This window comes from Triticum urartu, chromosome 4A (assembly GCF_056163025.1).
Source record: "Triticum urartu cultivar PI428250 chromosome 4A, HENAU_Tu73, whole genome shotgun sequence".
In the NCBI taxonomy this organism is placed as follows: domain Eukaryota; kingdom Viridiplantae; phylum Streptophyta; class Magnoliopsida; order Poales; family Poaceae; genus Triticum; species Triticum urartu.
The window spans coordinates 99619991-99630393 of record NC_141876.1 but is presented as its reverse complement, the minus strand read 5'-3'; the positions used below and the strand labels follow the sequence as shown (position 1 = coordinate 99630393).

Sequence of the window (10403 nt, the reverse complement as noted above, 5' to 3'; positions counted from 1 at the left end):
GATATAATTTTTGCTCCCGCCGCAATCGGTCTTGGTAGTTAAATTTACGGTCAAAGTTGAAGCACGTGGATAGAGGAAGCACTACATTGTGAAATGGAGGGAGTATATGATACACACACTCGTGCGTATTCCAGAAAAAAAAGTATGAGTGGTGCTTGAGTAGTAAAGTGTTCTTTGGGATTCCAGAGTCCCCACTACTCATATAATCTACGTGACAAGTATGGAGCATAGCTCTTTGTCGGATCCCTAAGCTACTCTTCATGTGCATAAGCGGGCAGATCTGTGTACCAAATAGGTTCTACTCCGCCGAGGCATCATCCATGCCGACGGTGGGGGGCGGGGTACTCGGCGACGACATCTACGACGGCGCGGGTGGCGGCTAGGATGTGTGTGTGTGTGGGGGGGGGGGATGTGACGGTTCGGACACAAGGAATGGAGAACGGAAGCGGTAGGAGAGGGGTCGATTTGGTGGACTTGGTTAATTTGATGAAATTTGGGGCTGATCCGATTGGTGGACGCGTCCGGGCGCGTATAGGCTTTCTTATATTCGTCGTATATGTGAGCTTGATATGAGAGCTGACAAATAGCCCGAACGAATAGACCGGTTTAAGGGGGCTGTCTCGGTCGTGATTTTGTGACTGACTGATCGGGGTGGATGTATAGGTGACATTTGAAAAGCCCGGCTGTAGACGCTCCAAAAGACCCAGGGCTTGATTTGATCCGAGCTGGAAGAAAAGGGCGATCGAGTGCAAGAGGAGTGAGCTGTCTCAGCGGTAGGAAAGCCAAATTAAAGGTTTGAAGGAATAGCCGAATAAGGCATCTTTGGAAAGGAAGCTTCTTCTCAACAACCCAATATAGCTGCACACATTCCCGTCCTCGCTGCAACGTATCTATAAATGTACAACCATTAGCCAGTTAAGCAAGCCAATTAAGCAAGCATCTGCCTTCAATATCTCCTGTATTTTCCCAGCTAATTAGCCACGCTTGGAGTTCATACTTGAACCATATTTCCTTCTCTTCTTCGTGCTAATCCGTTGGCCACTTGCAGAAACCAATTCCTGTCCTCAACGTTATTGTGATTCTAGACTAGAAGAAAGAGAGCCAGGTGATCGAGCGAGGTGAGGCAATGGGAGGCACCCTGCGTTTCCTGTCGGATGTGCTGCTAGGTAGCAGCAGCCAGAGGCGGCACAGCAAGAAGCGGAGGCAGTTCAACACGGTGGAGCTCAAGGTGAAGATGGACTGCGACGGCTGCGAGCTCAAGATCCGGAACACCCTCGCCAACATGAAAGGTGCGTAACTCGGCGAAGCGCGCCACTATTCACTCTGTGTCGCGTTGCATGCTCGCATGGTTAATGAACTTATGATTGGGATGGTGTTAATTGGTCGCACGCGCATGCAGGTGCTCAGTCGGTGGAGATCAACCGGAAGCAGCACAAGGTGACGGTGAAGGGGTTCGTGGAGCCGCAGCGTGTGCTGAGGAGAGTCCAGTCGACGGGGAAGCGGGCCGAGCTCTGGCCGTACGTGCCTTACACAAACCCCTACATGCCGCCGGTGTACGACAAGCGGGCTCCCGCCGGCCACGTGCGCAAGGTGGAAGGTGCCATGCCGGTCTCCGCCGGCCAGGAGGAGCGCCTCGCCACGCTCTTCAGCGATGACAACCCAAACGCCTGCTCCGTCATGTAGTCATGCTCATGCAAATCACTGCGCCAAAAGACCCTTTGCTTCTTCTTCCTTTTTCGGGGGTGATTCCTACCAAAAGACCCTCTGCTGAACTTTCTCCACCGACAGACTATAAAATAGCCCATTAGTAGAACTACCATTACAAAACCCGTCAACGATGCTTGTAACAAAAGACTCATATTTAATAATTTAACAAAGTACTGTAATATATGGTGAACGCTATAGTGAAGCTGATGTAAGCAAGATTTTATCCTATTTCAGAAATTTAAAATTATTAGCAGCTAGCTCAAATATCGTTAGTCTGATTCGCAATCTGTTTTCACTATTAAATCCATTGCAATGAGATATTCGACACTAGATCTTATATTTATTTTAAACTTCTTCTTGTCCTAACCCATCTCCTCTCTATCTCGTGTGTTTGTTGTTTCGGTATCAGAACTAGTTTCTTCGATGTCTTTAGTGTTTTATGTTGATCTTATATTTCTCGTCCAAGAGAGTTCATTTCCGCATCGTCTTGCGGATTTCCAGATTTTCTTCCACTAAACTTTACTTTTGGCTTTCTTTCCTGTTCTAAGCTTGGTCTTCTTCATATAAGCTGGTCCTTTTGGTGGATCTGATTTCGGTTGATTTGCTTGGATCCGTTCTTTGTTCGTCTTTGTTCATGTGTCTTTAGGTTGGATCATTCTATTCTACACTCTTCATCGGCGGCGGTTGTTGTTCTGGTGCGTTGGTTCTATGGGGCCTTAGCACGACGACTTCCCGACTGTCTACTACAATAAGGTTTGCCCGACTCCGGCGAGGGAGGGGCGATGACGGCGGCGCGCCTTCGGCTTGCTTCAGTGCTTGTAGTCGTCGCTAGGTGGTCTATGGATCTGGATGTAATTTTTATTATTTCTAGTATTCGTTGTACTACCATGATTGAAAATGAATAGGTCAGAAGTTTATCCCGTAAAAGAAAAACTGGTCCTTTTGGGTCCTATGTTTCCGTACCACTTTTGGTGGAAATATAATTAGAAGACCAAACGTTATCTTTATCAAACTGGCCAAGAATAGATATTTTGCTTTAGGTATTTTTTCGTACTGATTTTTAGTTATGTGAGAATGTTTATCGACATATCACGCGGCATGACTCTTCTTCTTTTTCGAATATGGACGAGTGTGTGTATCATATAGTATTAAAGGAGAAGGCGAGGAGAAGAGTCCCCTCCATGATTGCAATATTACATCATTACATGCAAACACTGCTCCACATGTCCATGCACGCTCTAATACTAGCTACTCGCACTACCCCATCTTGCCATGCCACTGTAGAAAGCATCCATGCCGCCCTTTAGAAGACCTGCTTGGCTCCAACTCCTACTTTCTCTCTTGATGTTGGTGACTACTTGCTGCAAGGATGGCATTTCCCCATCGAAAACAATTTGCATTCTTATGCTTCCATAATGCCCACAAAGAGTTAATAGGCTTTATCACCAACTTTGTGGATAAAATAAGTGCCAATAGCAAATTCCACAGCATAGTTCATAGGCATGAACATAGGATATTTAATAGTAGTAAATCTTGATGGAGCACCAAGCTATCTCAATGCCTTCTCAACTTGTAGAGTTATTACCATATCTATGAATAGATCGTTAATGTCAATAGTAGCTGCTTGTTAAGATTTTCTATTAGTTTCATAAGTACTTCCTTCGGGAATCTCTCAAGGTAGCCTAGGAAATACTGTTTTCCGGAGCGCGTAGAACCTCTATGTGAAACGGTAAGCATCTATGACAATAATACATGCAAACCAGTCAAGGAACTAACACTCGACACTTAGCTACCTATTTCATGATATCCCCAGCTAGGTATTATGCATGTTCAGTTAATATCACGTTGGGCCCTGAAGCGCAAAGCTTTGCTGTACGAAGCAAGTTTTTCCCTCGGTTGAAACAATAAGGCATATTTCTTCCAAAATCCTATGATTAGTACATGCACACAACTAAGACACTTTTATTGGTCCCCACCACTTCTAGTGAGGTGGTCAATCTCACTAGCCTTGCTAGTTACAAGTATTAACGTATAGTGTGATTGGAACTAAGTTTTATTGGCAATGAAAGTAAATGTTCAGAATATAAAAAGAACTATAAATAAAGTAATGGAGGTTGTGATTATGAGGAATGAAGGACCATGGATCCATAACTTCACAAGTGGCATATCTTCAATAAATCATAGGTGTGGTGAACAAATTACTGTTTCATATCAATTAACTGAAGTGTTTATGGTTAATAGTGCGTGCCATGATTGCTTGTAAGCACTATGTCCTTGTATTCATAGACTGTTATCTGATTGTGTCTATAGTTAATACTCCACCCGAGACAGCTATCGAGCATACAACTCTAAGTACTAAGTAAAAGCGGAGAATTGCACTAAGCAAAGTAATATAATGTATATATTGTGTTTCGTTTACCTCTAGCTCATCACTGATACAACTACTCAACTTTGTTTTTTGTCCTTAGTGGTAATAACACAATACAAGCTTTTTTTTCTCTTTCTCTCACTGAGATGGATTACTTGCACGGTTAAACGTAACTAACATACGCAACTCCCTCTTGGAGATCATTCATCTAATCATGGTCGGTAAAACAGTAATAAATCAAAAAAATATGTCTATAAATCATGTAGCAAAGAAACCAAATAAATATACATATATAATCTAATTATAAATTGTTCATTGTATTTTAGAACAAGGGAGAGAGGGTGCAACATAGTATCGCTATGGACCCATAGTCCAAGGAGGACTACTCACACATGGTTATTGGAGAAGCGAGGTTGATGAAAATATACCTCCAGTAGTGAATTCCCCCTCGCACAGAGTATCGGAAAGACGTCTAGATTGGATCACCTCGGAACACATGGTGGTGGTGGCGGCGAAAAAAACCTTGATAAATCTTTCTAGAGGGTTGTTAGATATATCAAGGTGTAGGGTGTGAAAGATGGCGTAAAGGAACCATAGAGGGCGGCGTGGCACCACCTCGCGGCCTGAACTTGGCCCATGATGACTCTCATGACTTAAAACTTTGCAACATATTTTTATTTTTATTTTTGGTCCCCAGACAATATTATCTCTCTAAATTCCAAGAACATGTAGAAAACATCAAATGACACTTGGCACTTGACCATTTAAATTAGTCCAATAAAACTATATGAAAAGGTGTCAAAACTATGTAATAATGGCATAAAAATATAGCATGAACATAGCAAAGATTATATATATATTTGAGATGTATCAAAATCCCCAAGATTAATCCTTACTCATTATCGAGTAGGTAGATGATAACAACAATTTTTTTATTGTGAATGTTAACTCGACATGAACATGATTATCTGATGTAGCCTCATAAAAAGTGTAACACTAAGAAATGTGATGCAAAGCAATTGTCTATAGTTGATAACTTGCAAACAGTAAAGGAACATAGAGATAAACTTGCTTTATCTTAGATCCACGTATGTAGTTGACTAGGATCCATGTACCCTAGGGTCCCCGGTATGCTATATAAGCTAGGGTCCGGGCTCGTAGATAGATAACTGACAACCTCTCAGTACACCCCAATGCAATAAAGCAAAGAGCAGGACGCAGGGTATTATCTCCTTTGTGAGAGCCCGGACTTGGGTAAATCATGTGACCTTGTTACCATCGCACCAAGTAGCCTAGCTTAGGATACCATACTATGGGATCTTCTAGATTTAGCTCTAACAAATAGCAGAACACAATAGCACTAGTAGAAAAAGGGTCAAATGTGAAGCACATTAGTGCCGGTTTGAATTTGAGCCGGCACTAATGTGACCATTAGTGCCGGTTCCAATGGCTAGGCGGGTGGGCATCATTAGTACCGGTTCATGGGCAACCTTTAGTACCGGTTCATGCCACGAACCGGTACTAATGAGGCTGTGTCAGGCTATGGTCAGGCTGGGGCCCCCATGAAGACCTTTAGTACCAGTTCATGCCTTGAATCTGTACTAGAGTTTCTTAGTAAGCTGATTTTTAGTCCCACCTTGCCAAGAGAGAGGCAGTATGAGCGGTTTATAATCCATGAGTGCACAGACAATGACGAAGAGTTGCAATGCTCACCTGCATGTTGATTAGCTTCAAGCCTTGCGGAATAGCATAGATTGCACTGAGCTATGTGCAGTGCAGTCTACACTATCCCGAATGGCTTGAAGCAAATTAACCAGCATTGCACCTCTTTTTTATTTTTATTAACTTATTTGAACTCCGGCTTCTTTTGTGTTTAGTATGCAGCATTCAAAGCGACGTCATCAATTTCCAACATGTTCTGACATCATTTGTTGTTTTTCGGTCATTTACCTAATTGTTTAGAGAGCTAAATGACCGTGAAATTGAAAATCACTACAAAATGAATTCTGAAAATGTTGAAACTTGGCATGGTACCATCATTTCACCCACATAGCATGTGCGAAAGAGTAGAGAGGGTCACGGCAAAAACTGGACGCACTTCGTGTACAAACTGGACAAACTCTTTCGGAGTATCAGGGTTTCGGACGAGAACTCATCTGTTACATGGGCACTTCAATGTTTTTTAAACTTATTTGAACTCTGGACTTCTGCTGTGTTCAGTATGCACAATTCAAAGCGACGTCATCAATTTCCAACATGTTCTGACATCATTTGTTGTTTTTTGGTCATTTACCTAATTGTTTAGAGAGCTAAATGACCGTGAAATTAAAAATCACTACAAAATGACTTCTGAAAATGTTGAAACTTGGCATGGTATCATCATTTCACCCGCATAGCATGTGCGAAAGAGTAGAGAGGGTCACGGCGAAAACTAGACGCACTTCGTGTACAAACTGGAAATAGAAGAAAAGAAATAATGCAGAAAAGAAAAAAACTATACAAAAAAATTACTCAAAAATAAATAGAAGAAAATAAATAATGCAGAAAAGAAAAAAACTATATAAAAAATTACTCAAAAATAAATAGAAGAAAATAAATAATGCAGAAAAGAAAAAAACTATATAAAAATTACTCAAAAATAAATAGAAGAAAATAAATAATGCAGAAAAGAAAAAACTATATAAAAAATTTGTTGGCGCGCTGCCCAGTGGGCCTGCCAGACCTATCGTGTGCAAATGCAGGCCCAGAAGGGCCAGCAGACTCACAAGGCAGCGCGCCCTAGTTAGGCCCAGAAGCCTGCTATATAGAGAAGCTCGAAGGAGCAGCTGCGGCTGGGTTTATAAACCAGTGCGTCTGCCCTTCGCTCGGCGAGGTGGGACTAAACATTTGTGCACCGCCGGTGGTAGCGCACAACCATTAGTACCGGTTAGTGGCACAAACCGGTACTAAAGGGGTCGTTTCCCGCCCATTGGCCTGGCGAAAATTGGCCTTTAGTACCGGTTGGTGGCTCCAACCGGTACTAAAGACCCCTCCTATATATATAGCACTAACAAAAAAATTAGTTTCATCGACCACCAGTACTTCTTCCTGATCCAACTTCTTCGCCGCGCCCGTCGCCCATCGCGCGCCGCCGTCGCCGCCCCCGCCGCCCGTCGTCGCCCACGCCACCCGTCGTCGCCGTCACCGCCATCGCCCCCGCCACCCGTCGTCGCCGTCACCGCCGTCGCCCCCGCAAGCCGCGCCCGTCACGCCGCCGCCTCTCGCCCCCGCCGCGCCCGTCGCGCCGCCGCCCGTACGTACACACACACATACACACACACACACCACACACACACATACACACACATTGTTTTTACTTATTTTCTATTTTTTGTTGTTTAGATTAATGTTAGAGAAATTACGTAGATAATAATGTTAAATGTTAATGTTAGATGAATTATATGGAAAAGATGTTAAATATTAATGTCAAATATATTTTACATGAATTAGAACAAGTTGAACTAGTTGAATTAGTATAACTAGATATTAATTAGGTATATATATGAGATTTGAACTAGTTGAATTAATATAACTAGTTTATTTTTAGTATGAAAATTAATAGAACAAGTTTATTTTTAGTAAGAAAATTTAGGTATATGAGATTTGATGATCTAATCAAAATATTCCTATATAGAACTACCTACTTTATTTTAGTAAAAAAATAATAGAACTAGTTTATTTTTAGTAAATGCTTAGTTGAATTAATAGAACTAGTTTATTTAGTTGAATTAATAGAACTAGTAAGTGTTTAATGTTTCACCTATATATGAACATATGTTAGATATTAGATATAAATTATATGTTAGATATATATTTAATTTAGTTATATGATATTTCATTATCTAATTAACATTTTATTATATAGAACTAGCTACCTTATTTTTAGTAACAAAATTAATAGAACTAGTTTAGTTGAATTAATTAGTTGAACTAGTTAGTTGAATTAGTTCAATTAATTAGGTATATTCTTCGTAAGTGCTTAGTTGAATTAGTTCAATTAATTAGTTGAACTAGTTGAATTAACAGAGTTAGTTGAATTAACAGAGTTAGTTGAATTAATAGAATTAATAAGTGTTTAATGTTTCACCTATGAACATAGGAATGTCGTCTGACGACGAACACGATTTCATTATGTGCGAATACTACGAAGACCAGCGCGGCCTGTGCGGCAGAAATTTTCTAGTTGATGATAGACGCTTCAGCATCAAGCTGGATGAGAACTTCGAAGTGGATACAGTAAGTCACAACGACAAGTCTTTTTCGTAATTAAGCATGACTTATGCTTCATTTGCTTCACCTTTTAATTTTAATTTTTCACTATTCTACTAGCGTATCCCCTGCCATGCAAGAATTTTTGTCTTGGATAAGATAGGTTTCAGTCCTAACGAAACTATGGAGGTAAAAAGAGTTTACTTGAAGACCGAGCATGGTTATACCTTCAACGTCAAATTATACAATGCAGACACATACACCTATTTTGAATGCAAAACTTGGCAAGCACTATGCAAGGCTTATGCATTTGAGCCTGATATGGTTATCACCTTTGATATTCGTCCGGAAGATGATATTGAAGGTAATAGAGACATCTGGGTCGATGTACAGACGCCTCCAGTTCTATCATTATGTGAGTTTCTCAACCATATTTATGTCTTTGATATGAGATTATTTGAACCAGTTGAATAATTAATAGATCTCAATTTATATTGACAGCTTACTTCCAATCAAGCAAACATGTCCGGCGCTTGGTAGACAGGACCGTCCACTGTCCCGGGGCTGAACTAAACTGCGAGGAGACAAGTCATTATGTTTCATGGCTTGAGGATCTTGATGTTGTCAAGAAAAATTTCTTTCCTGCACTTAGAAATGTTAGTACTCAAAACGTGCAACCAATAGTGTTCGTACTGAACTACGGTCATATATATTTAGGAAAGATGGTAAGATTTCTACTATTTCTCCTCAGTGCATCTTTTGCATACATTATTTTTTTAAGGTAAACTTCATTGCTAAGTATGTTACTATACGATGTTCTTCAACAGGGACTCCCGATGAATGTTGTGCCTGATTGGATCGAGACTAAAGGTACCATGAATATTGTTAGCTTACGACCAAGATATCCTACAATGCACTTTAGTGCATTCAGGATTTCTAATAGCGAGGAATGCTTAATAGTAAAAGACTGGAGCAAAATTGTGAACGATCACAGAGAAGTAATAGGGGGTAGCAATCAGAAGCGCAACCCACATATACTTGATGACTTAGCTAGGATCCACACGCATCCAGTCAAACTAATCACCTAATGATTTAACAACTCATTATAATGTAAAACAATCACTAAATTAAATTGAAAACACAAAATTAAAGTAAAAATAAAAAATAAAACCAAAACACACCAAAACATTTACTACCGGTTGGTGTTACCAACCGGTACTAATGTCCTACGCGCCCACGGAGCTGGCTCGTGCCATGTGGTTGCCCTTTAGCACCGGTTCGTGCTGAACCGGTACTAAAGGGGGGCCTTTAGTGCCTACAATTTAGTGCCGGTTACCGAGCCGGCACTAAAGGCCCTTATGAACCGGTGCTATTGCCCTGTTCTGCACTAGTGTAGGGCCGTCGCCGCTGGACATGAGGAGGGTGAAGTAGTAACGGAAGAGGGACATAGAAGGCATCACCCGAACAAACATCTCGCATAGATGCACGAAGGCGGAGAGGATCACTACAACGTTTGGGGTGAGGGGAGAGAGAGGTTGCTTTAGCTATCCAGAATAGCCATGAAGAAAGAAGAGAAGGAGGGGATAAGGACATCTGTAATGTGGGCCATGAAGTTCATCATCTCGCCCTCCTAGGGGCAAGGGGGAAGGTCGCCAGGCGAACTGCTCCCGCGCCCAGCATGCCTGGCGGGACGATCATCTGTCGCACCTTGTCCAATGCCTCCTGGTTCTAGTAGCAGGATTTCGTGAGGAGAGTGATACGCCTTCGTCGTACCTACTTTTCCTAATGCTTTTCCTCTTGTTTTGGACTCTAATTTGCATGATTTGAATGAAACTAAGCCGAACTGACGATGTTTTCAGCCGAACTACCATTGTGTTGTTTTTGTCAAGAAATAAAAGTTCTCAGATTGGAACGAAACTTTGCGAGGAATTTTTATATGAATAAAGAAAAATATTGGAGCCAAGAACCACCTGAGGGGGGCACCTGGGTGGGCACAACCGACCAGGGCGCCGCCCCCCCACTCGAGGCGCGCCCAGGTGGGTTGTCCCCACCTGGTGGCCCCGCAAACCCTGAAACCGAT

At 41.8% G+C, this 10403-nt stretch overlaps 1 protein-coding gene across 2 annotated transcripts; it reads left to right on the top strand.

The window, feature by feature from the left end:
* The first annotated feature begins 856 nt into the window (after nt 1-856).
* On the top strand, nt 857-2055 carry LOC125550887 (heavy metal-associated isoprenylated plant protein 23). 2 transcript variants are annotated; one of them, XM_048714000.2, is made up of 3 exons: nt 857-958; nt 1049-1289; nt 1400-2055. In XM_048714000.2, the coding sequence occupies exons 2-3, from the start codon at nt 1127-1129 to the stop codon at nt 1681-1683; spliced, it is 447 nt and encodes a 148-aa protein (XP_048569957.1). In that variant the 5' UTR covers nt 857-958; nt 1049-1126; the 3' UTR covers nt 1684-2055. The 2 variants fall into 2 exon arrangements, with proteins under 2 accessions (XP_048569957.1, XP_048569956.1); XM_048713999.2 differs by having other exon boundaries at nt 904-1289.
* Nucleotides 2056-10403: the final 8348 nt, after the last annotated feature.

Excerpts from the sequence above, each read along its gene's own strand:
- LOC125550887 (XM_048714000.2), top strand. The coding sequence starts at position 1,127 with ATGGGAGGCACCCTGCGTTTCCTGTCGGATGTGCTGCTAGGTAGCAGC. Across the intron at positions 1,290-1,399 it reads CACCCTCGCCAACATGAAAG|GTGCTCAGTCGGTGGAGATC; the intron begins GTGCGTAACTCG and ends ACGCGCATGCAG.